Genomic DNA, 27,247 nt, shown 5'->3' on the forward strand with positions numbered 1-27,247 from the left:
TTTCCTTTTTAAATTCTAGGTGAGGATTATGAAGATGATGATCTAGTAAACTCTGATGAGGTTATGAAGAAACCATGTCCAGTACAGATTGTTCTTGCCCATGAAGATGACCATAATTTTGAGCTTGATGAAGAAGCTTTGGAGCAGATACTGCTGCAGGAGCACATAAGAGATCTTAATGTAGTTGTGGTGTCCGTGGCAGGAGCTTTTCGTAAAGGGAAATCATTCCTACTGGACTTCATGCTTAGATATATGTATAACAAGGTGAATAGTGTTTTAAATTGAACCCAATAAAACAAAACACACTCTAGCTCAAAAAAAATAGACAAAAGCCAGTTTTGTATATTTAATTTTACAGAAATACAGTTGTTTAAAATAGAACTTGTCCATTAAGACATTAAGTTTGAGCTCTTGATTCTTCTGTAGCTATAATTGCTTTTGGAGTATAATACATATTGATGCATTATAGCTGTAATCCAAATATCTGAGTATACCTTGAAAATCTCTTTATTATTTAACTTACCTCTGTTTTTATTTTTTTCTTCCACATTTTCCCTTTCTTGATTCCCTTTAGAGTGAGTGAAGTAGTCTTATGGAGACCTTAGTGAAAGTATGTTTCTCAAGTCACTTACAGTACTAGTTGTGAGATAAAGTCCAGATCCTGAGAGTGACTTCCAAGGCCTTCCATACTGTTGAATGTGCCTATTTCTTGCTTTCTGTATATCAAATAGACTATATAGATTTTGTTAGTAGAATGTGTCATATCTCAAATCTTGCTGTATTGACTAGAAGACCTTCTCAACTTGTAAGGTTCTTACCTTTCCATTTCTCATGGCACAGGTCTTATATTTTATTGATACTACTTAATTGTTTTCTGACTAGTTCGCTTTCCCTTAGGAGTGGGCTTTAGCTTCATCATTACATCTCCAATGCCTGACAATTGTGCTTATTACTTAGTAGGTACATTGTCTTATTTATTTGTCAGTTGTGGGCCTTGAACTCTGGGCCTGGGCTGTCCCTAAGCTATTCAGCTCAAGGCCATTGCCCTACCCTTAAACTATACTCCCATTTCCCATTTTCTAGTGATTAATTGGAGATAAGAGTTTTAAGTTCTTTAGTGCCCTGGCTGGCTTTGAACTGTGATCCTCAGATCTCAGGCTCCTAAGTAGCTAGGATTACAGGCAAGAGCCACCACATCTGGCACATTGTTTTGCTGGCACTATTTCCTCTTACACTGTCAATTTTACATGGTACCAGACAATTGCTATTTTCTGTCTTCTTCTTGATGTTGACTGTCTTCTTTCTCTGAAGGTGACCCCCCCACACACACACTTGAATCAGAGTGTTAGAAAAGTTCAGAGTTGGAATAAGGGAATGGAAATTTATTTCAAAAAGAATAAATTGGAAAATTTTATAGTATAGCATTTAGAGGGATTTTTTTTCCCCCCCAGTCTTGGGGCTTAAACTCTGGGCCTGGGCACTGTCCTTGAGCTTTCTCAAGACTAGAGATCTACCACTTGAGCCCCGGTACTACTTCCAGCTTTTTCTGTGTATGTGGTATTGCAGAACCAAACTGAGGGCTTTGTGCATGGTAGGCAAGCACTCTACCACTAGGCCACACTCCTGGCCCAGAAATTTTTATTTTTAAGGGCTAGTTGACATTCAGAAGCCAAACAAGACACTAGAAATAAAAAAACAAAATTAGTAGAATTATGTAATTATCTAAACACTTACCTTTTGAGTACTTTTATAAGTTATACATAAATCTGGGTATGTACCAATCTTGAAATAAGGTTTTAGTTGGTTTTTCAGGAATCTTTTCAGAGAATTCTTTTCATAGGAATTCTCAAGAATGCCTGCATATCAATAATGTAGTTCCTATTAGTGAATATAATATTTCACATAGTTTTTCCATTTAGATTTGATCTTGTTCAGTTTTATATTGGAATAGATAAAATAGTGACATACTCTTTTTCAAAACTTGAATCTTTAAAAATGATAATTTTTTCCCTTATTTTAAGGTCATCCAACTCCTTTGCTGTGTTTTATTTTTCTAGCTCTGAGCTGCTCAGTGCAAATATATTTGATTACAAGTAGTCCATAGATAGTAAGAGTGGTAGAAGCTTAGATCTCTTGTCGATGGAATTCCAGTAAGTTTGACCTTAAGTACCTTTTCTGATTCCTGTCTTAAATTAGTTACTGTTCAGAGGAGGAGTAGCAACCCACATTTGTTACATATTCACAGCCCCTGAACTAATGAACTCCCTCTTTGCTGGTATTGACTCCATAAAGAGGTTATGATGGCCTAAGATTAACACATACTTAGTGACTTGTAAGTTAAAATTTCTTTTATTTTTTTAAAGGTCGTTTTTCATGCATTGTATTGTGACAATATTGGTACATTAGTATTATATGTATGCAAGTTTGATAGGATAGAATGGGGCTTGTTTAAAAAAATAATGTCAGTATAAAAAATGTTACTAGTATAGCTCTAAAGAAGAAAGGATTTGAGAAAAGATTTTAAGGACTGAGGAAATTAGCTGGAATGACAGCAGGGATAAAATACCATTGCTAACTTTTATTTGTAGGACTTTTCTTACAGAATTCCTGTTAAAACTCACCTTATTCTGTTAAGCAAAAATTGCATTAAACAGTTGATTTGGGGGATAACATTATTGGTTTTACTTATTTCCTATGAAATAACTAAAGAAAAAATAATGGAATAGTGTTGGATTTACTTCATGTATACTAAATGAAAAGAGTAAGAAAGTAGCAGTTTATAAAGGCTGTGTATCTTCTTTGTTGATAATGGTGGCATGTATCTTCTCTGTTGATTTCTCTGTGTGCAGTTCACTAAAGAAGCTAAACATGCAGATACTTTCTTCACTACCAGTCTTCAGAATATTCTGAGACTCTTTCAAATTATAGGGCAAATTCTGATTTTTAGGTTTCATTTACTTATAAAATGCTGCGTGAATTGTTTATTGAGCTGTTGTATTGGGCAGACTATTTTATTTTTATGATGTGATGTATTAAAAGTGAGAAATCATTTTCATTTTTAAGCTTGAGGAGTAAAGACCTTTCTAGAGCAAAAATCCCCTTATATTATGTTTTTGTAGTAAGACTCCATCATAAAATGAAAGACATGAGAGTAAAGGAAACATTTTGAACTTTTAAGGATCTCCTGATACTCATTTATGCTATATGAATGTTGATGTCCCTAAAAATTGGAAGTAGAAATTTACTGATTTTCAAAAAGGTTCTTTTTTGGGGAGTGGGGTGGTCCGTCATGCAGCTTGAACTCTGGGCCTGGGCACGGTTCCTGAGCTCTTCAGCTCAAGGCTACCACCCTGCCCCTTGAGCCACAGCACCACTTCAGTTTTCTGGTGGTTAATTGTAGATAAGTTTCTCACAGACTTTAGTGCCTGGGCTGGCTTTGGACTATGATCCTCATATCTCAGCCTTCTGAGTAGCTAGGATTACAGGCCTGAGCCACCATGCCCGGCTCAAAAAGGTTCTTAATGAAATAATTACCAAACTTAAGTGAGAGCTTTTAGACTCATAGTGTCATTATTTTTAATAGTAATTTTATGTATAGAAGTAATGAGTTATAGAAGAGAATAAAATCTGTAATCAGGCAGAATTAGTAGTCATAGCCATAGTTGAAAGGTAATAGATTTTCCTCATGTATGCACATACACGCGAAGAGTAGTGGATTTTCTTCACATGTAATGCACACACACACACACACACACACACACACACTCACACTCACACAGAGTCCCACTTTTCTTACTTGATGTGCTTTTCAGTGTATATTTCAGGAAAATTTAGTTTTTTACTATAAACAGGTTTTTTAAGTGTTAAGTTCTAAAGATTTGTGTATGTAAATATACTCACAAGTGGCAGCTTGATAAGATTTTATACGTCTATATACAACCATATTCCCACAACCCAAATGAAGACAGAATATTCCTGTTTGTACTCCCTCTTAGTTACTGCATATGAGTGAAATGATTCTACAGAAGATGTGTTTCTTAAATTTTTAACATTGGAATTGCGACATAAGCCCTTATTTCTACACTGTTTGTTTCCTTTATCATTTCCCTGTATGATTATACCACATTTTATTTGCCCATTAGTTGTTCCTTTGATATTGTAAGTTTTAGTCAGTGGATTTTTGTGAATCACACTTTTTTTTTATAGTGAAGTAAATTAGTGCCAGTGGAAATTGTTAGAAAAATGCTGATTAAGTTGTCATATCTGGCTACTGTAAAAGCATTTTTAATTCTAAGCATCAATTTACAAAGTACAAAATTTAATGTAGAGTATATGTGGTCAAATTACACTGCTTAGGATATTCATACTAGTAATAATGATAAGTTACATGTAAGGATTCTTAATTCTATAGTTTCTTTTAGTTTCTATCATACCTCATTTTTTCTTTTTAAAACAAATATGAAAAATTTTAAACCTATCTAAAAGTAGATAATAGTTCAATAAATCATTGACTTTTAGCAATCATGACTCAAGTCTTCTTTTTTCTATACTCTACATATTGCATATTGTTTTGAAGTAATTCTGGACATCATATGATTTTATTTGCAAATATTTCACCATCTTAAAGACTTTTGGTGTTACAAATAGTATCTCAAAATAATATAACTTTTAATGTAATGAAGCACCTTCCATTGTTTGAGATGCTTTATTTATGTTGTAATAATGTTGGAACTTAACCAGATGATGTCCATATTGTGATCAGTTATTTTTGAAGTTTCTTAATCCTCAGTCTCTTTTTTTTACATTCAGTGAAAAGACTTATTATTGATTTTTAATGAGATTTTTTCACTCGGGATTTTCTGATTGTTATCTCACTGATAGAATAAATGTTTTTTTCCCTCATGAATTTTCTGTAGTTGAATCAAGAGACTTGATCAGAGTCAGATTTTACTTTTTTTTTTTTTTGGCAAGAGTACTTCATGATGTATTATCTCATCACACAGTACCTTTTAATCTAACTACTTTGGATTCTTTAATACATTCTGGGTAACAGGTATTATTTTCTCAGTGTTCTCAATAATCCCATACAGTAATATTAACATTTCAACTTAAGAAATGAGGCCCAGGGGCCAGGAGTTTGGCCTAGTGGTAGAGTGCTTGCCTAGCATGCACGAAGACCCGGGTTTGATTCCTTGGTACCACATACATAGAAAAAAAAAAAGCTGGAAGTGGTGCTGAGGCTCAAGTGGTAGAGTGCTAAGCCTTGAGAAAGTCCAACGACAGTACTCAGGGTCTGAGCCCAAGCCCAGGATTGGCGGAGGGGAAAAAAAAAAAAAAAGAAATGAGGCCCAATTCAGGCTAGGATTTGGGCAATAGGATACCAAAGCTTTTGTTCTAAAAATGACTATGTAGAATTGTTTCATCATTACCCTGTGTATTTTGTTTTTAAAGTATGCTTTTTTATAGGCTTTTTTTTTTTTTTTTGCCAATCCTGGGCTTGAGCTCAGGGCCTGAGCAGTGTCCTTGGATTTTCTCAAGGCTGGAACTCTACTATTTGATTCTCAGCACCACTTCCAGCTTTTTTTCTATGTCTGTGGTACCGAGGAATCGAACCTAGGCCTTTGTGCATGTTAGGTACACACTCTACCACTAGGCCAAACTCCTGGCCCCTGTATAGGCTATTTTTATGTCCATTTTTTTTTTTTTTTTGTATATCTGAATGGTTGGTGTTTACTTTTTACTTCAGAAGTTAAAATTGACAGAATGATGTGCTAGTGTATATATGGTAACTTTTCTTGCTGCCCATTTATTAGACATGAGTTTAATGAAGGTAGGGTCTTTGATACATAAGAATTTTGACTCATCTATAACATATTTGCAAAGACTTTTTTTTCTTTTCTGAGAGTGGACAGTACTAGGGTTTGAATTCAAGGCCTTGTACTTGCTTGGCAAATGGTTGGCCCAGCTAAAGGCATTTAAAATATTCTGTACTGTTTAAAGAGCTGCTTCCATTATTGCTACCTACATATAAGTGCCTACATATAACAACACATAACTTGCCAAATCCATATGAGTCAGCCCTGTCATGTTGAACTGGATTTCATCTTCCTATCCAAGGTTAAATGTGCATGAACAGAACCTTCAAGAAATATATGTTTGGAGTGAAAATGATCATTGTAAATGTTTCTACCTAAGACTTTATTTTTTATTGTGGCATAACTTACAAGAAATAAGTGCATAAACTTGAGTACGGTGTGAATTTTTTTTAGACAGTTTTGCTATAGCTGGCCTTGAAATTGAGACTTTCTGGCCTCCCTTCCTGATTGGTGGCATTCCAGGTGTTCAACTGTACACTACACCCCAGCACCAACAATTTTTACATAAGTATACTTTTGTAATCACTACCTCTTGGATCAAAACAAAACACTTCCTGCATTATGGAAGACTCACTCATTTCCTTTCTAAGTCATTAGTATCTCCAGTTCTCAAGGACCGCTGGTCTGATTTCTTTTACCATAGATTAGTTTTGCCTATTTTAAAATGTTACCTACTTTAAAATGTTACCTACATTTGATCATGAGGTATGTATTCTTTGTGGCTGGTTTCTTTCACTCAACCTTAAGTGTAAGAGGTTTATTGATATCATTTCCTGTATCAAAAATGGAATAAGTTTTATTACTAAGTAGTGTTTTATTAGATAAATGTATCACAGATTATCAGATCTTTTGTCCTAGACATGGATTGTTTCCAGTTTTTGTCTTTAGCAAATAAAATTTATGTGACCTTTTTTTTTTTGTTGTGGGCCTTGAACTCTGGGCCTGAATGTTGTCCCTGAGCTCTCACCATTTCCAGTTTTCTGATGATTAGAGATAAGGGTCTCACAGACTTTCATGCCTGGGCTGGCTTTGAACTATGATCCTCAGATCTCAGCCTCCTTAATAGCTAGGATTACAGCATGAGCTACCAGCACCCAGCTAGAGATGGAAGGGTTTTGGGTTTTTTTTTTTTTTTTTGCCAGTCATGGGGCTTGAACTTCTTTTCTCAAGGCTAGAGCCCACCACTTGAGCCACAGCACTACTTTCAGCTTTTTTCTATTTATGTGGTACCAAGGAATAGAATGTGGGCCTTCATGTATGCTAGGCAAGCACTCTACCACTAGGCCAAACTCCCGGCCCCGAGATGGAAGTTTTGTGAAATAATGATTATAGATTCTTTAAGGCCATATCCTCCCATTAGATGATGATATGAGTGACAAGCTTTTTTCTTTTTTTTTTTTTTTTGTGGTCACATTAATGCCTGCTTTTCTTTTCTTTTCTTTTTTTTCTTTTTTTTTTTTTTTTGCCAGTCCTGGGCTTAGGCTCAGGGACTGAGCACTGTCCTTAGATTTTTCTCAAGGTTAGAACTCTACCACTTGAGCCTCAGCACCACTTCTGGCTTTTTCTAAGTATGTGGTACTATGGGATTGAATCCCGGTCTTTGTGTATGCTAGGCAAGCACTCTACCACTAGGCCAAACTCCCAGCCCATAATGCTTGCTTTTCATTAATTATTTTATCCTTCTTTGATTCTGTGTTAATCATCTCTAATTTGAACTTCGTAGTTTGTTTTGGCCATTCAAACCTTTTAGAAGTACTTTTCAAACAAAGTACATTTTCTCTTGGGATATCTAGAACAAAGGATATATGAAGTTCATACTGAAGAATAGGCATTTTGGTATCTTAATCAGAAATACTCATTAATTTAATTTTGTAAATATATTGCCATTATGAAGTGCTAGGGATTTAACCCCGGGCCTCTCCTTTATTAGATAAGTGTGTTCTCACTGACCACACCCCAGCCTTATAAAACATTGCCATAATCATGGATGTAGCATATTCTCTCATTAAATATTTCACATATTTAGATAAGACTTAATATTTTATTAACACAACTGCAATATGCCAAGCAACCATATGCCAATTCAGCAATATCTGATAAAATCTGCAGTCTAACTTTAGATTCCTTGACTTGTTTTTTTTCTTAAAAAGGCTTTTTAATAGTGGGGTTATTTGAATCAGGTTCCAAACAAGTCTTAATTGTTTTTAAGGTTGAATATTATTTTAAAAGGTTCGATTCCTTGGTACCACATAGAAAAAAAGCTGGAAGTGGTGCTGAGGCTCAAGTGGTAGAGCTCTAGCCTTGAGAAAGTCCAAGGACAGTGCTCAAGCCGAGGACTGGCAAAAAACAAAAAAAAGGCAGTATGAAAATGTTTTAGTTGAAATTATTCTGAGACTAGTTTCTCTGTGGAATGTAATTTCACTTCTGTATAAGATATTAAAAGTAAATGTATTTTGTGCAATTTTTGTTTTTACTGCTAATGTTTGCTTGTATTTTTTTTTTTGAGACAGGGTCCCAATTATGATCCTGAGTGCTGAGATTACAGGTGTATGCCACTGTGATTTTAATGTATTATAGAATGTCCTTACAAAAAAGTCGATGTAGCTGGGTGCTGTGGCTCACATCTGTAATCCTAGCTTCTCAGGAGGCTGAGATCTGAGGGCTGCAGTTCAAAGCCAGACTCTTATCTCAAATTAACCATCAGAAAACCAGAAGTAGGGCTGTTGCTCAAGGGGCAGGGCGGTGGCCTTGAACTGAAGAGCTCAGGGACAATGTCCAGGTGCAGAGTTGAAGTTCCACAACTGACCAAAAAAAAAAAAAAAAAAGATGTGACAGCTTGCCAAGAAGCCTATAGTTTGTGGGAGTTTAAAGTGGTTTGAAAGGCTTAGTTTTGAGAGACTGCATCTCTGTGGAACCCCACACAGGATTTCGAATGCTTGGTCATCCATTGACTGAGGCAACCTAGGGTATTTGGTTTCCCTGCACCTAGCCCTCATCTGAAACCTATGGAGTGGGTGGGTTTCTTCATAGCTTAGGGTTTTCGTTTTAAATTTTTTGTGTGTTTTATTTCTCATGTATCCTGGACTTCAACAGGATTCTCAGAGTTGGATTGGTGGAAACAATGAACCTTTGACTGGCTTTACATGGAGAGGTGGTTGTGAAAGAGAAACAACAGGCATACAAGTTTGGAATGAAGTATTTGTGATCGACAGACCCAATGGAACAAAAGTAAAATTCTATTTAAATTTCTCTATTTTTGTCTTGTATTTTGAGCTACCTTCTGGCATTAAAAATCAAAACAGAACTAGTAATGTCTGATAACTTGAACGTAGATCGGTGTGTTAAAATGTAAAGGATATGGGTACTTTTCTTGACTTAATTACTGTTTCTGAAGTTTATCACAATGTATGCTTTCAATGTATACTTTCATGATCATTTTGGTGATTATTTTACTAAATATTTCACACTTTTAAATTCCTAGGTGGCTGTGCTGCTAATGGATACCCAGGGTGCCTTTGATAGCCAGTCAACTATTAAAGACTGTGCAACTGTTTTTGCTCTGAGCACTATGACTAGCTCTGTCCAGGTGAGATTAAATTGTGCATCAGTTCGCTATAATCATAATACCTTTGGCCTTTTCTAAAAATACCTCTTGATTGAAGAAAGAAAAGTTAACATTAAAGAGCTATTTATATTTCTCTTTTTTTTAAAAATATTTTTATTGTAATTAATAAAGGGTTACATGATATTTGCCAGATAGAAGGTACATTAATTCACATACATTGATACTCTTTCACATGTCTTGGTCCCCATTACCCTCCCCCCCACCTCCCCTGTCTTTTCTTTATATTTCCATGCTTGCTGTTTTGGTTCATAATGAGAAAATATACTTCTTAGATAAACAGGGAGAAGTACCAGTCCCTTTAGTTTTATATTGTCTATTGATTACTCTTTTTTTTCCCCTTAAAGGAAACAGTATTTGAGTCATGTGCCCATGGCTCACATCTATGATCCTAGCTACTCAGGAGGCTGAGATCTGTGGATTGCATTTCAAAGCTAGCCCAGGCAGGAAAGTTTATTGGACTCTTATGTCCAATAAACTACTCAAAAAAGCCAGAAGTGGTACTGTTGCTCAAGTGGTAGAGCACTTGCCTTGAGCAAAAAGAAACTCAGGGACTGGGCCCAGTCTGAGTTCAAGCTCCAGGACCATATGGTCTGTAATTGAGTTTTGTTTTTGCCAAACTCAACCAGAAAAGTAATTGAGTGAAGAAGTCTAGTTTTCTATTGGATATCAATGATAATAGTTCTTTGTTATTTGAACTAAAAGAATTATAAATAATTAGTATTTCATTCAGGAAGCCTGAGTGATATTTAAACTGAAGATTTATTGTACCTTTTCTATCCAGTTCGGTTTTCTTCCTGTTAGTCTCTATAAATCAGACTGATTATATTTACTTGACACCTATCCTTTTGCATTTCTTTTTCTTTTTTTGCTATCTGTGGCTGATATATCTGGTTGAAATTATTAAAGAATAATGGGCCATCTAGTATGGACAGTAACTTTCAGGACCATTTTCCTATCTATAAAATGAGATTTTCCTTCTCATGCCTGTTTCAAATGTGGTGGTTGTGTGCAGCTAGAGGTAACACATAAACGAGGAGATTAAGATACCCTTTCAGGCTAGTTTTCTCTCTTTAGGATGGAGCTTCCCTGCTGGCGAGAGATGCTTGTAATCCCAGCATTTGGGAGGCTGAAACAGGATTGTAAGATTGGGACCATTGGGACCAGCCTGCTTTCCTAATAGTGAGAGCTATGGTCACACCCTGTCATTAAAAAAAATGATTTCAGGCCAGGAGTTTGGTCTAGTGGTTAAAGTGCTTGCCTAGCATGCATGAAGACCCGGGTTCGATTCCTCGGTACCACATACATAGAAAAAAGCCGGAAGTGGTGCTGAGGCTCAAGTGGTAGAGCTCTAGCCTTGAGAAAGTCCAAGGACAGTGCTCAGGCCCTGAGCTCAAGCCCAGGACTGGCAAAAAGAAAAAAAATGATTTCAAAGATGATGAATAATTTTTGATAAAGTGATTGTGTCATTTATTTTGTTGTTCAACAAATTCTTAGTACCTATTAAACTATAAGGCACCCTGCTCAGTACTAGTCTGTGTTTTTTCAGTTTGGCCTTGAGAGTGAGAGGATTTGGACTCTTTCCTCCTCTCCCACCCCCCAGTATTGAGAACTGAATCCAGGCTCCATATGCAAGTGCTCTACTACTTGATTTATTCCCCCAACTTCTGAATGTGTTTTCTGAAAGCTTTTGCCTGCATGGGTTAAAAATTGATTCATTATGTCAAGTTTTAAATCTTAAGTTTACCACAGCACTCATTAATTACTTTTGAGATAGGTACTCTGGAGGTCATCAGTGAACAAACAGCATTTTACCTCCAGGCTCATCTGTATGATAAATTACTTGCTTTAGAATAGATGGCTCTCTTTGAAATAATACTGTTTACTTAGAAATAAGTTATTATAGGTGATTATTATTATAGGTGACTATAAGTGATTCTTTTTCCTTCCCCTCCCTCCCTCCCTCCCTCCCTCCCTCCCTCCCTCCCTCCCTCCCTCTCTCTCTCTCTCTCTCTCTCTCTCTCTCTCTCTCTCTCTCTCTCTCTCTTTCTTTGTCAGTCCTGGGCCTTGAACTCAGGGCCCACTGTCCTTGGGCTTTCCCAAGGCTAGAATTCTACTACTGGAGCCACAGCACCACTTCCGACTTTTTCTGTGTATGTGGTACCGAGGAATCAAACTTGGGTCTTCCTGCATGTTTAGGCAAACACTCTTACCACTAGGCCAAACTCCTGGTCCCTTTTCATAAGGAGCCTAGATTCACTTCTAAGAGTTTCAGAAGATCTTAACTAATAGTACTTAGCCTCAATTATCAATTTTGGTCTGTGTGCATTGGAAAAGTCTCCAAAAAATTGGAGGAACCATAGTGCCACCTACTGGTATTGGTTTTCATATGCTGGTAGAAAAGGACTAGAGGCTTGGTTCTGTGGTAGAAAAACATGAGTTCAAAATCCATTACTGCAAAACAAGCCAGCAAACCACAGGAGTTGGATGTGGTGGCACACATCTGTAGTCCCAACACTGAGCAGGCCAGTCTGGGTTGCAATAATGATACTCTGTCTCTGAAGCAACAGCAAAACAAAATAAAAAAAGACAACTGCATTAGAGCCAATGATAGCTATCTTCTGAATGACTGTAAATTGTGCTAGTGAGGAATTTATTATTGTAGAAATTATACTCTTTTTATTTACCAATTTAGAAGATGTTTGTGGAAACAACCTAATTTTTGTTTTCTTAAATGATAAACCATTAAAAACACTTTAGACGAAAATAGCATAACATAATATGCTTTTAATGTACTTTTTTGTGTATGGTTATAACTTTGAGGCCAGGGATATACATATATTTACAGTTTTTACTACCACTTTAAGCAGCATGCCTGTGGCTCACACCTGTAATCCTAGCCACACAAAAGGCTGAGATCTGAGAATTATGGTTCAGAGCCAGCCTGGGCACTAAAGTCCATGAGACGCTTATCTCCAATTAACCATCAGAAAACTGGTGTGGCTGGGGCTCAAGTGATAGAGCCATAGCCTTGAGCTGAAGAGCTAAGGGACAAAGGCCCAGGCTCAGAGTTTAAGCTCCATGAACCCCCAAAAAGTACACACACACACACACATACACACACACACATATATTTTACACTGACTTTTAGTAAAAGAGAAAATACTTTCTGTGTACCACTGGTTAAGATAGTGGCTAGATGACTAGTTTGCCTTACGGTATAAAATAACCTTTATTTTCACTTACGGTATAAAATAACCTTTATTTTCACAAGAAATATAGCATTTAAGCTGTGTTTTCAAAATCAAGCACTGATGAAAGCAATTTTGTTTCAATAGGTATATAATTTGTCTCAGAATATTCAAGAAGATGATCTTCAACACTTGCAAGTATGTTTGCCCCCCAAAATACATGTAAAAGTATTAAAATTTATTGTTTTATTGTAAATTCATACTCAGAAGATTATTAAATGCTATATGGTTTTAAATTAATACATAATTTCTTAACCAGAGAAAATTTTGTTGTATAACTGATGTACTCTAGTACATCAATGAAAATGAAATGTATGACTTTCAATAGACATTAATGAATGACATCTGGTACTATAATATAGAACAACTTTACAGATGTCATCTTTCTGTTTCTCTGGGGACATTATTTTAAATAACTTAATTTTATAGTTATTTACAGAGTATGGAAGACTTGCAATGGAAGAAATCTACCAGAAACCCTTTCAGGTACATGTTTTATCATTTAAAAATAGTATGAGAACTGTTAAGCTATCCAGTCTATTGGTTTGGAAGTATAAAATGTTACAACTCATTTTTAACACCAGTTTCATTGAGTCAAACTAACCATTGATACTGTCATCATCAGTTGAGTACAAGTAGAATTTCAGCAAGATCAGAACTAAAACAAGTGAGTCTAGATTGATTAGATTGAAGGGGTAATGTGATATTATTTAATTCCAAAATACAAGATTGGGAAGTATTTACAACAGTTACATCAGTTTCTTTTTTACATGATTACTACAGAATGTTACACGTTTCTTTTTTCTACTTATTACAAAAAGGAGTCTGTTACTTATTTTGGTTTCTGCGAGAATGTTCCAGGTAGTTTTATTTTTTTTTTTAATTTTTATTTATGTTTTGCCAGTCCTGGGCCTTGAACTCAGGGCTTGGGCATTGTCCTTGGGCTTTCTTAAGACTAGAGCTCTACAACTTGAGTCACAGCACCATTTCTGGCTTTTTTCTATGTATATGGTACCGAGGAATCGAACCCGGGTCTTCGTGCATGCTAGGCAAGCACTCTACCACTAGGTTAACTCCCAGCCCCCAGGTAGATTATTTTTGAAGTATATATAATTTGCAAGTTGGCTGTTGGTAAGGTCTAGATAGTTGTAAGAGTAGAGGAGAATGACTGCCATGTTGACTCATGAGTAGAGTTCTTTCTGTAGGATGGCATTGTTAGTTGACAGTTGGTATTAGTGGGTTTCCATTGATTCTGCCTCTTGTGTGGATGTTCTGGTTCAAATAATCACATTTATGAAATTGGTGAATGGTTTATGACTTCAGTTTTAATGAGTCAGAGTTTTAACCACTAAAAAAACCATTTGTCAATGTCTGAAAACATTAACTCTGTATAGATAAACAGTCTGTGAAAGTGGCCTTATTAACATTAAATATATAATCAGTTTAGAATTAGCCACTTAGAATTAGCTGATCTTCTACTTAGACAGTCTGGATTTGAAATTATGATCTAAAATGTCCTGATATGCCCTTAGTTCACTTTTGCCATCATGTATTATTGGCTGGGTAGCATTAGTCCTCACATACAGTGATGTTCTCAAGTCGAGGAGATCACTTGATATAAGGGTGGGCCTTTTGCAGGTAGGCCTTTGATATAAGCATGAATAGTATTAGCCATCTTCAGTTGCTATAATTTTTTCATTTTCTCTGTCTTTTTCCATGCTAATGATCAAAACCAGGGACTCATACATGACAATTGAAAGCTCTACCATTGAGCTGTACCCAGCACAATTACTGTAACTTTTGATAAAGATTGTTTGATTTGGGGAGGGATGGTGTTCCATAAAGTCGTGATTTTTTTTAAGAAAATGATTGATACTTTTTCTGTGTGCAGACGTTAATGTTTTTGATTCGAGATTGGAGTTATCCTTATGAACATTCATATGGCTTAGAAGGTGGAAAGCAATTCCTTGAAAAGAGATTGCAGGTAAACCCCTGTTTTCTGGAGAGATGAACGTAAACATCAAACCAGACAAAGAGCTTGGCTGCCTAGATTGTGCTTACATTACCAGTTACTATCATTAGAATTAAGTGTTCTACATAAGTCCAGGTACTGCATAACGGGTGAATAGGAAATTGCATAACCAATTTGCTTTTCACCAAGATAATGCTCTCCAGTTCTTTCTAGAATGAACCCCCTTAACAATAAGTATTAAAAAGATCAGTGCTCTTTTGAAGATGACTAGATTTTTTTTTCCTTACTTGATTGCTTCTGTGTCTCTGGGTATTAGACCTTCTGGATATTTTGGACAGACCGATTAGTATGTACACAGATGAAGTGAGACCCCTTGTCAAAGGAATAGTTATTTCTGGAACAGTGACAGCACATAGGCCTAGAAAAGCAAACTTGAAGATTATTTAGTTTGGCCTGTTATTTTTATATACTCATGAATCTAGGATATAGAAAACTGAGTTTTCTTTGATCTCTCAACTAGTGGGAATTGAGACCAGACTCAAATGTCCTCCTGTGCACTATGCCACACCAGAGACATTCCTAGACAATAATCGCACTGGGGAAATATTTGGAAAACTTGTCATTTAGATACTTACAAACTATTATTCTTATACAAAAAAGACGGGAGATCCCTTTCCTTTGTAGGCTACACTGATTTTTGGTGATGCATTTGGTTTCTCAGTTACATTCAAAGACTTAAGGCCACAATTTCTAGTCCATAGTCATACGGGCTTTGTTTTTGTACGTCATATGAGTAGAATTACTCATAGAACTCTTTCATGTCTACCTTTTGTGTCTAGTATTTTTTTTTCTGAGCTTAAATCATGTTGTTGCACATAGTGTTTTGTTCAATTATTCTTATCACTAAATGGATGATTTTTTTCCATTCTGTGATGGAGATTTTCCATCCTCCCATTCTACCATGGATTTAGGTCATTTTCAGGCTTTAATTATGAACCACATGTCTTGTTAGAATGGCTTTTGAGAGGAATCTTTGGTATCTAGAGTATGTGAGTTGATAAGCTAGTAATTACTCAAAAGGTTAAGCTTTTCTTCCAGGGAGCACATAGCAGCAGTCTCTCTTCTGAAAACGATGATTAGGGTGTTGGGGTAGAGAGTCCTGGATTCCTAACTTCTGAGATTCTCTAATCTGTACCAAAGCTTCTTGAAACTTAGGTCTTATTTTCTCTGGGACTAGTCTGTTTATTTGGAGGTAAATTAGTATTTAGATTTTTTTAGTGTCATTTTAATATTTAGGTACTCAAAAGCAAATTCTTTACTAGTTTTTAAGTCATGATCAGAATCTATTATTCAAACATTAGATATTGTAATTATTATATTTTTTGCTATCTCAAGGCAGCTTAGAAAAAGAAATATCTTTTCTAGTTTACCAGTGTTCAGAAATAGATGTTTAGGAAACTGGAGTATTAGTGAAAATGTCAAACAAGAGCACAAGGCTCCCAGTTCAATCCCCAGTGCTGAATAGAATAAATAGATTCTTAGCAGCAGTAGCAGCAGTTTTGTGCTTGTCTAGACAGTGCTATGTTACTTGAACCACAGCCCCTCCTCATTTTTGTTTAGTTTTTCAGGTAGGGTCTGTGGTGTTGCCCCGAGCTGCTGTTAGCCTTTGATCCTATGGCTTTCTGCATAACTGGGACTACAAGGAATGTTCCACCAAGACTAATTGAAATGAGGGATCTTTCTAATTTTTGCCTAGACTGGCCTGGACTGTATCCACTTCTTGAGTAGCAGAGAGTATAGGCATGAGCTACTGCACCTGCTCTTAGACATTTAATAAATTTTTTTGTCAGTGAACACTTCTCTGGTACACACATGTACCCTCAACTCATATGCTGTAAGTATGCTGTGTATCTCCCTTTTTAAAGTTATTTTTTTTTCTTCCATTTACTATGTCTTATCTCTTTCTGCCTTCAGGTAAAACAAAATCAACATGAAGAGCTACAGAATGTAAGGAAGCACATTCACAATTGTTTCTCAAATCTGGGTTGCTTCCTTTTGCCACATCCTGGTCTTAAAGTTGCAACTAATCCTAGTTTTGATGGGAGATTGAAAGGTGGGAATTCCCATTCTTGAAGATCAGAACTTGCTCTTTTAGAGGATGAAAGTTATAAAAATAAGATTCCTTATATTTTCTGTCTTACAGGGAGGACCTTGCTAATAATGTGATTATAATGCTTCTTGTTGTCTCTAACTTCCCATTGGTTTATTTGCTAGTTTTATGTATTCCTTACACCATTAAAAATTTTTTATTTTGGCATTCTGGTATTTGATTTCAGAGTTTACTAAACGGGCCTCTGTCACTTGAGCCATGCCCTGAAGGCGCCGTCCCCCGTCCCCCGTCCCCCCCCCCGCCCCCCCCCCCCGCGCTTCTTTTTTTTTGCTTTAGTTTTGGGATAGATTTTTGTACTTTTGCTTGGGTCTTAGCCTTGGACTATGAACCACCTATCTGTGTTTCTCACATAGCTAAAATTATAGTCTTGCCTCATCATTCTCACCTTTTGGTGGAGGTGAAGTCTTACTTTTTGCCCAGATGGCCTAGATAAAATCTGAATCACAGTCTTCCTATTTCCTCCTCCCAAAAAGGTGGGATTACAGGGTTATACCACTTACCCCATTTTATCATGTGATCTGTTGCTCAGGACTGATGGCCTGAATATCATGAATGTTTCCTTTTTTAATAATCTGGTTGCAGTCTGCTAAAATCCTCCTGTTTATTGCATTGATGCAATCATATTTAAGTTGGATTTGTTTTAGGATTATTTTGAGAGTGATCACAAAAGACTTCAGTTTAACAAACTTTTACAGATGGCTGGAAAAACAGTCTGTATGAAATTGAATGATGTGGGGCTGAGAGTTTGGCCTAGTGGTAGAGTGCTTGCCTAGCTTGCATGAAGACCTGGGTTCAATTCCTCAGTACCACATACATAGGAAAAGCCAGAAATGGTGCAGTGGCTCAAGTAGTAGAGCTCTAGCTTTGAGAAAACCCAAGGACAGTGTGCAGTCCTTGAGTTCAAGCTCCAGGATTGGTGAAAAGAAGAAAAAAAAATTGAATGATGTATATGCCTTTTGCAAGTTGCTACTTATTACGGAGGGGTTGTTAGTTTACAATTTGAGGCCGAATTATGGAAGAATGGGAAACTAGGGTAGCATAGTAGTGGAGATTAGATTTTCTCCAAGGAGATATATCACTTAGGTATGCTTAAAGTAATCTTAATTAAGTAATTGTTGTACTCGTGTTTCATAGAATAGAATTTTATGAATGTTATCACTTTCGTTTTTTGGACTAACGTGTTCAACCAATTTCATATCTACCAGATATTGATGAAGATTTTAAAAGAGAGCTTCGAAACTTGGTTCCATTGCTCCTTGCTCCTGAAAACCTAGTAGAAAAAGAAATAAGTGGATCTAAAGTCACTTGTAGAGATCTCGTAGAATATTTTAAGGTAGGTCGACTCTTAAAATAAATGGTTTTGAGATGGAAATGCATTTTCTTTTTTTTTTAATTGTGATTAATAGAAGGGTTACATTATATTCGCCAGATAGAAAGTGCATAACTTCACAAACATTGATACCCTTTCTCATGACATGGTCCCCATTTCCCTCCCACCCTCCCCCCACTCATCTTGATTTCCCCCCTTCCCTTCCCTATCCAATTTCAAATAACCAATTAAGAACATATAAAATATATCAGATAACAAGGTGGAAAATTGTAACAATATGAGATAACCAAGGGATAGCAAAAGAGATGAGAGATAACATAGTACCTTAAGGACAATAGTCACTCATTATATGGGTTTTGTTTCCTTATCCTGGAGTTCCTTACATTTAGTGTCTTACTATTTGGACTAATGTCTCTAGATTTTGTTCTATTGTAAATCTCTGCTAAGAGAGCCCGAGGTTTCTACTGATTATGACAAATGAGGGAGACTATTGGGCCTATGTTCCTTTGAGACTGGCTTACTTCACTTAATATGACTTTTTCTAAGTCTTTCCCTGGAAATGCATTTTCTCTATTTTAAAACAAAAAGTGTATTTTTCTGTTTTAAATTAGATGAGGCTGGGAGTTTGGCCTAGTGGTAGAGTGCTTGCCTAGCATGCACGAAGACCCGGGTTCAATTCCTCAGTACCACATACATACAAAAAAGGCGGAAGTGGTGCTGAGGCTCAAGTGGTAGAGCTCTAGCCTTGAGAAAGTCCAAGGACAGTGCTCAGGCCCTGAGCTCAAGCTGGCAAAAAAAAAAAAAATTAGATGCATCAAAATTTAGGGATATTTAAAAGATTATAGTAGCCAATAACCAGTGGTTTACACCTATAATCCTAGCTTCTTAGGGCCTGAGAGCTGAGTTTCTTAGTTCACAGGCAGCCTGGAGATTCTTATCTCCAGTTAACTAGCAAAAACATGAACGTGGAGGCATGCCTCAAGAGGCAGAGCACAGTGAGATCAGGAAGCCCAATACTAGTATAGACAAAAATGATAGTGACTATATGTTCCTAGCTTTCCTATCTTGTTCTCTTTCTGAGGTATAGACAGAAGAGCCATTCCCTCTCATTGTGAGTGGAAATTGAAATTAGGGACGTAATTCAACATGCCAAAAAAAGCCTTCCCTTAGTTCTGAGAACTTGATGAGAATATCTGAAAATATCTATATTGGTTTGTTATTTCAAATAAATTATTCACAGACCCACCTACCCCCTTACTTAGCCATTATAGTTGCTCTGTTAGTGGTGTCAGGAAACTGAGTTGTGAGAAACAGAGAAACCACCACTTAAAAGGCCAAATTATGAGTCTTTATTGGAGAGCTGAGGACTGCTGTTGGACTCTTGTCTCAAAGACCAGCAGCCCAAAATGCAGTTAGTACAAAGCTTATATAAAGGGTTAAAACCACGCAAAGTGTGTGAAATCAAACCCAGCCAAAGTGTTGCACGTGAGCAAAGCAAACCAGATGAAGACACATAAAACTAATAGAAATTAAATAAAACCAAGCCATCTAGGGAAACAGTCAGAGGCAATGAAGAGCCAGTTATCTAGAGGAAACATAGACCCAGTCTCCTTACTACACTAGAACAAGATCATTGTATAGAGGGTTGTATTTTTTTATGTATGCCTTGACTGGGGCTTGAAATCAGTGCCTCACACACTTGCTTAGCTCAAAGCTAGTGTTCTACCACTTGAGCCACACTTCCACTTTGGAGGTGTGGGTTATTGGAGATAAGAGGCTCTTAGATTTACCTTGTCCTGGTCAGTTTTGAACCTTGATCCTTAGATATCAGCTTTCTATGTAGTTGATATTATAGGTATGAGCCACCAGTTACCTAGCTGAGGGTTTTATTATTTTTAATGTATTGAATATAAATGAAGAAGAAATTAGTAAAAAACATACTTCTGGGGGCTGGGAGTTTGGCCTAGTGGTTAAAGTGCTTGCCTAGCATGCGCGAAGACCCGGGTTCGATTCCTTGGTACCACATACATACAGAAACACTGGAAGTGGTGCTGAGGCTCAAGTGGTAGAGCTCTAACCTTGAGAAAGTCCAAGGACAGTGCTCAGATCCTGAGCTCAAGCCCAGGACTGGCAAAAACAAAACAAAACATACTTCTGCTCACGAGTTGGATATTTGATCACTGATTTTTGCTTAGCTATAAATTAATGATTAGTCATGAATTATGATAATTATAAATTATAAATTAATCTTGAATCATACAAAGTGGAGACAAAAGACCCCTGTGTTGACTCCTTTTCTTCTTACCTTATTGTGTAAAGTGTTTTGTAACAAATGTATTTGAAATATTGGCAGTAGGGGGGAATTGAAATTTCTTTTCATAACTAGATGGCATCATATATATATAGATAATTAGGTTCTACTTTTGTACAAATTGGAATTACTTAGAAACATTTCTTTGGGATGTTATTTAGTTACCTATGTATTTGGTAGTATTGAGGATAGGATTAACCTTACAGAGGGAGCATATATGTTTTAAATCCTAGAATTTCTTTTTAAATTGTGTAATTCACTAAAATAAATGTTTTTTAGGCTTATATTAAAATATATCAAGGGGAGGAACTTCCGCATCCAAAGTCCATGCTTCAGGTAAGAGGGCAGTAGAGATGTAAATACACTTAAGTGGGAAAACAGCATCTTTGTCTTTAGCGACATAGAGACATAGGTAAAGAAGGGACATGTACTTTTTTTTGCATACAAATACTTTATTTTTGTATGAATTTTGTATATGATTTATTTTGTAACTTCAGATTATAGACCTTGGATATGTTTGGGCTGCTAGAAATTGAGAGTGCTGAGTGTCTCCTCTTCAGATGGTCCGAAGTATAAGGAAATTCTGTTGCATTGGGTGGCTTAATGTGTGCTATAAATTAAGCTGCTTCTGTTCTGAGTCTTTGACTGAATGTTTTTAAAATAAGGTTTATAGCCTCCACTAGTGGGTCATGCCTGTAGTCCTAGCTGTTCAAGAGGCTGAGATGTGAGGATTGTGGTTTGAAATCAGTCCAGGCAGGAGAGGCTGTGAGATTCATATCTCCAATTAAGTGGAGCTGTGGTCCAAGTGGTAGAACCTTGAGCAAAAATGATTAAGGACAGTGTCCCTGCCATGACTTCAAGCCCTAGGACTGGCACAGAAAATTTAAAAAAGTAAAATAAGGCTTTAAAAAATGCATATTATGTGAAGTAATGCACCTTCTATCTGGTGAATATAATGTAACCCTTCTATTAATTACAATAAAAATATATAGAAAATGCATATTAATTAATAACAGTTCTGTTTGTAGTGAATATAGATTTCATTTTAATTTTAATTTTTTGCATTACTAGAATTTGTGTCAACCCTTTTTTTTTCACTGTTGTATTTTTTATATATATTTTATTGTAATTAATAAAAGGGTTACATTATATGCACCAGATAGAAGGTGCATTACTTCACAAACATTGATACCCTTTCTCATGTCTTGGTCCCCATTTGCCTCCCTCTACCCCTCGTCTTGTTTCCCCCCCTTCCCTATCCTATTTCAGATAACCAGATAAACATATATATAGTATATCAGATAACCAGGTGAAATACTGTAACAATATGAGATAACCAAGAGACAGCAAAAGAGATGAGAGATAACATAGTACACTAAAGACAACAATCACTCATTATATGTGTCAACCTTTTTTTCTCTGATTATTTTTGAGATAGATCTTGCTTTGTTTCTCAGCCAGCCTGGCAGTCATCTTCCTATTTATGCTTCCTGCTGCACGCAGCTGGTGTGAGCCACCATGTTCAACACTTTCTTTTGAAATGGGATTGTATGAACTTTTTTGCGTGGTTTGTTCTAGAACCATGATCCTTTGAACCTCAGACTCCCGTATAGCTATATAGCTAAGATTACAGCACATACGCTGTATCTAGCTATTGACTGAGATATGGGATTTTGTGTACTTCTTACATAGGCTGGCCTTAAATCATGATCCTCCTGATTTTAGTCTCTAATGTAGGTAGGATTACAACCTTGAGTTGGTGTGCTTGGCTTCTGTGTTTCTCTTTCCTTCCCCTGTATTGAGATTTGAACTTCTAATGCTAGGCATATTCTGCTTTCCAGACAGTGCTCCACTGCTGAATCTACCCTCCAGCTCCTTGCTTTCTAATTCTTTTTTAAAATAGCATTTTTTGGGGGACAGTGTTACTTTAATTTTTAGTTTTTAAGATTTCCTACTTTGGGGTAGAGTGCTTGCCTAGCATGCACGAAGACCCGGGTTCTATTCCTCAGCACCACATACATAGAAAAAAGCTGGAAGTGGTGTTGAGGCTCAAGTGGTAGGGCTCTAGCCTTGAGAAAAGTCCAAGGACTTGAGCTCAGGCCCTGAGCTCAAGCTGGCCAAAAAAAAAAAAAAAAAAAGATTTCCTACTCTGGGCAGTTTTATGTTAGATTAAACAATATTTTTAAATGAAACAATGCAACAAGTAGTGCTTGAAAACGTCTGAGATTTGCATAAATGAGAACTGTATTTGATTTTATGATATTAACAATTGTGAATAGGGAATTCTTGATTCCTTAAACTAGAGACTAGACACATTTTAGGGTAACTGTACTATAGTCTACAAGTCCATTTAAACATAAACCTAGGCAATATAAAATTGTATTAGAAGTCTTTATCATATCTTTTATACTAATTAACCTTTCCACAGGGAAGGAACTAGAAGTTGATAACTTTATGATACATTTTTGGAATTGTTCATGATTTATAGTTTACTGTATTCTTTGGAATTTATAGTCATAGGCTTTTTTGCATACTAATGGTACATTAATGGCACATTTAATTTTATCTTTTAGGCAACAGCTGAAGCAAATAATCTTGCTGCAGTAGCAGGAGCAAGAGATATCTATTGTAAAAATATGGAACAGGTTTGTAACTAAAATTTAGATTCCATGCTAGAGAAAGATGGGGAGTTTTTATGTTTAATTGAGGTAATTTGTGCTCTTTCTGTATTGCCATATTGCATCATTATATAATTCCTGTTTATGGTCTCTGCTAGAAATAAACTGTAAGAAAATAATTGTGTAGTTTGAGTGCAGAATTCAGGTGACTGGAGTGTTTTCTGACTTGTAATTCAGAGTGCTGTTCCCTAGTAGTCTGTGGTAGGAACAATATTAGGCAGTGTCTGCATTATCACCTGAAGTATTGAGCTCTATTGTGCTGTCTTAGGCGTTCTCTTTATAGCATTTGTTTTGTACTATTATGGTGTGTTAGTGGTTCCAAATGAAGTTATCTAGTTGGTAGTGTATTTTAATTTTTGTCTTTAGTTTTAGTGATCTTAGTCTTACTTGGAAAAGTTACTCTCATTAGAGACTCAATAGTCAGACATGTAGGAAACACTAGGTTTTGTTTGTGAAATATTACAAATAATATCTTTAAAACCAAACCATGTAAGTTGTTTGATTTTGGGATGCTAACATCTATAAGCAGGGAACTTCTTTCAAATGTTATTTCTAGCATGTAATAATCTCCTATATCTCTGCCCTTACAGGTATGCGGTGGGGACAAGCCTTACATTGCACCTTCAGATCTGGAGCGAAAACATCTTGATTTCAAGGAAGTGGCCCTTAGGCAGTTTCGTTCTGTGAAAAAAATGGGTGGAGATGAGTTCTGCCGTCGTTATCAGGACCAGCTTGAAGCTGAAATCGAAGAAACCTATGCAAATTTTATAAAGCACAATGATGGCAAAAATATCTTCTATGCTGCTCGTACCCCTGCCACGCTGTTTGCAGTCATGTTTGCTATGTATATTATCTCAGGACTGACTGGCTTCATTGGCCTAAACTCTATAGCCGTCTTATGTAACCTTGTCATGGGGTTAGCACTGACATCCCTTTGTACTTGGGCATATGTTAAATACTCTGGGGAGTTCAGAGAAATTGGAACAATGATTGATCAGATTGCTGAAACACTGTGGGAACAGGTTGGTATCTCTTTTGGTTTTTCAGTGACTAACTTTCCATTCCTACCTACTACCCTCTCCAGTGTTCGCACCTACTTTTTCTTTTCCTTTATGTAAAGAATGACTAAAGTATGTTTTGTTTGGATGTAGACTCTATTAACTGAAGATTTTTTTTTCATTTGTAGTTATTTATAGGCCTGGCACTATGTTAGTGGGCAGGCCAAGGTCTCTAGTGTTTTGTTTATTTGAGAAAAGAAAATATTATCCATAAGTAGTTCTAAAGATAAAGAAAAGAAGTGTAGAAGCACAGTCAGTGCTTTTGGGAAGAAAAATAAGTTGTTAACAATATTAGCAGGAAACAGTTGAGAAGATACAGTGGATGGATGATACCCAGGTCTTTGTTGTCTTCTATGAAGATAGTGGTTAGTTACCGATGTGCTTCAAGGAAGCTCCCACATAGATTTCTTTCCAGGAAACGTTGACATATGTGCCTTGGAAATACTAAACAAAGCAAAACATCATGAGCAAAGCAACCAACTTCAGTCCTAATTCCTTCTCTTAACAAGAACTCAAAGTCAGGCTGTGGACTCTTTTCTTGAAAGTATAAACTCAAGTCAGTTTATATATCTGCCACTTCTGTTCTAGATTGCCAGGTAATTCTACATATGGATATTATTAAAACCATCATAATAAAAATAACATCATCACCTCAAGGACCAAAATGAGTGCGGAAGTAATTACTAATGAACAATGTAATACAGGCATTTTTAGATCCTATTTCTGGACAATTGAAATACTGAGTTTATTTCAGATTTAGGATACTCAGGTTCATGTTTGGTACTGCTTAAAATTCAAAGACTGAAGGGATAGGACATGTTTTAAAGAAACTTGATAAGATGCTGACCCTTCTTGTAATAATGCCATTAGACATTGTAAAGTTACCCACTATGTTAATTTGGATTTTCTTTTTTCCTCTTTGGAGACATGTTACTTATTAAGATTCTGATTTGGAAATTTGTGTTTGGAGATTGTTAAGTTTTATCTTTTATACATTTCACTATTTCATGATCTTTTGTTATCATCTTCAGTAGAAGATAGATTAAAACTCACCACTTTACCTTTTTTTAAAAAAATATCTACTCTGAAAATTTTAATGATTGCTGGTTTTCTGCAGCAAGAACTTCAGTAATTGTAGTGTTTTCTTCTAAAACTTGATCTGTTTAGCACTCGCTTTAGGATATTACAGGTGCCATCATTATAAAACAGTTATGTGGAGTAATTCCAGGTGTGTAAAATTATTTTTATATAGCACAGTAAAGGTAAGGTGATCACTACCCAGGAAGATCAGTGCCATCAAACTTGGTCTAAATTTTTTTGTGTTTTTCTTCTCTTTTGCTTCAGAGGAGTCCCAGGAAGGTGAGAAACTTACAAAGTCTCAAATTTTTGTAGTTTTAAACTCTAGCTTCAAGGCACTCTTGAGTCATTCTCCTAACAAATCACTCCATGTTTTAGGTCTTTTCCAAACTGTTTGAAGTTACTAGACGTCGAATGGCTCATCGTGCTCTTTCATCAGCACAGCGTCAGAGACTGTCATCCAACAATAACAAGAAGAAAAATTAGACAGTATTTTTAACTTTTTTCTCTATCTGAAGTGTTCACACTTATACATGTAGGACAATAAGCAGGACCGTCTGGGCCGGTCTGCCTAAATGCTGTATACATACCAGATTTGATGCTGCATATAGGGTATGGAATTGCACATCCATCTCATAGGATTTGAATGGTTTGAATGAGAGGAAAGTAATTTTGTTGCATTATAAAATGTCTATCTACATTACTTGTAGCATTGTAACTTGTTTTTTTGGGGGGGGGAAAGCATCTTTTTATTTCTCACATTCCTGGTTATTTTTATCATTGCTTTGAATTGAATTTTTATATCTATTTTTATATGTAACTCTTTTTTTACCTCATGTTTTTGTTTGTTTTGCACATTTCTCATACCACAGGTATTGAAGCCCCTGGGTGATAATTTGATGGAGGAAAACATAAGGCAGTCTGTAACAAACTCTATCAAGGCAGGCCTGACTGACCAAGTGTCTCATCATGCCCGATTAAAGACAGACTGACAGTTCATCTCCTCATGGACTCCACTCTCCCTTTTCCATGCTTGCTGTACAATGAGAACTCAAATAAAAATAAACCAAAGTTTACAATCAACTGTAGAAGTAGTTTAGTATAACTGGCTTCACAGATGGCTGCCACAGAGTGTGAAAATTGTTTGTTGGTTTTAAGCATTCTTTTAATGGCTCCTTACACCTGGAGATTGGCTAAGGAGCATTAGTTTATCATGCACATTGTGCCATGTTTAATTCCTTTTCTTTTTACTCATTCTAATGTTAGTGAAATTTGTCTTATGTAAAAGGATATTTCAGGGAACTATTTTAAGAAATCTATTTAGAGTCTCTAACATAATGACCCATTGAAATGTTAATTTTTAGAGAATTTATGAATCACTGTATCAAGAATCAGATTGGAATGACAATGAAGCCTTTATTGAGCCACTACATTAAAAGTATATATTGCTTTACTGCCTTCCATACCAGTATTACATAAATGCATGTACCAGAAACATCACAAAAATTACGTAACAACTCTCTTAGCTAAGAAAGTAATTTTGAGGTGTACATTTGTCTTGCCTTTTTAAATTTGTAAACCAGCCCTAAAAGGAAATGCATATCTGGGAAACTGAACTGTCTTTTTGCAGTTTAGCCTTCATGTACATAAAATATGCCATTAATTTTATTGGGGGAAAAATTCCATCCAAAAGTGTTGCCTACAGCTATGAGTTAAGAGTGTCTGTACAGTGTGTAGCTTTTATTTTCTAAAAATCACAGATAGGGCATGTATATGAATTATAAATATATAAATACAATTTTGTATTAAAAGTTTTGTAGTTTATGGCAAAACCTGGTTCTGTGGTAGGCTAATAAGTACAGTCCCTGTGAAAGGAATGTTTGTGGCTCATGTCAGTGTGTG

General features: G+C 36.2%; 1 protein-coding gene across 3 annotated transcripts in view; it reads left to right on the forward strand.

The window, feature by feature from the left end:
* Atl2 (atlastin GTPase 2) overlaps positions 1–26,808 on the forward strand; it is a 49,169-nt gene extending 22,361 nt beyond the window's left edge. The window contains exons 2-15 of one of the 3 annotated variants that reach the window (XM_090337125.1): positions 20–264; positions 8,970–9,104; positions 9,358–9,462; positions 12,837–12,887; positions 13,179–13,235; positions 14,641–14,733; positions 16,696–16,834; positions 18,097–18,224; positions 20,812–20,868; positions 23,106–23,177; positions 23,801–24,232; positions 25,613–25,627; positions 25,724–25,834; positions 26,218–26,303. In XM_090337125.1, the coding sequence (XP_090193251.1) occupies positions 20–264; positions 8,970–9,104; positions 9,358–9,462; positions 12,837–12,887; positions 13,179–13,235; positions 14,641–14,733; positions 16,696–16,834; positions 18,097–18,224; positions 20,812–20,868; positions 23,106–23,177; positions 23,801–24,232; positions 25,613–25,627; positions 25,724–25,831 (1,637 nt within the window). In that variant the 3' untranslated portion in view covers positions 25,832–25,834; positions 26,218–26,303. Of the gene's footprint in view, positions 1–19; positions 265–8,969; positions 9,105–9,357; positions 9,463–12,836; positions 12,888–13,178; positions 13,236–14,640; positions 14,734–16,695; positions 16,835–18,096; positions 18,225–20,811; positions 20,869–23,105; positions 23,178–23,800; positions 24,233–25,612; positions 25,628–25,723; positions 25,835–26,217 lie in introns of all 3 variants that reach the window. The other 2 variants (XM_090337127.1, XM_090337126.1) reach the window with 2 other exon arrangements.
* The last annotated feature ends 439 nt before the right edge of the window (positions 26,809–27,247 follow it).

The sequence above is a fragment of the Megascapheus bottae genome, chromosome 7 (genome assembly GCF_031878675.1).
Source record: "Megascapheus bottae isolate mThoBot1 chromosome 7, mThoBot2.hap1, whole genome shotgun sequence".
Lineage (NCBI taxonomy): Eukaryota > Metazoa > Chordata > Mammalia > Rodentia > Geomyidae > Megascapheus > Megascapheus bottae.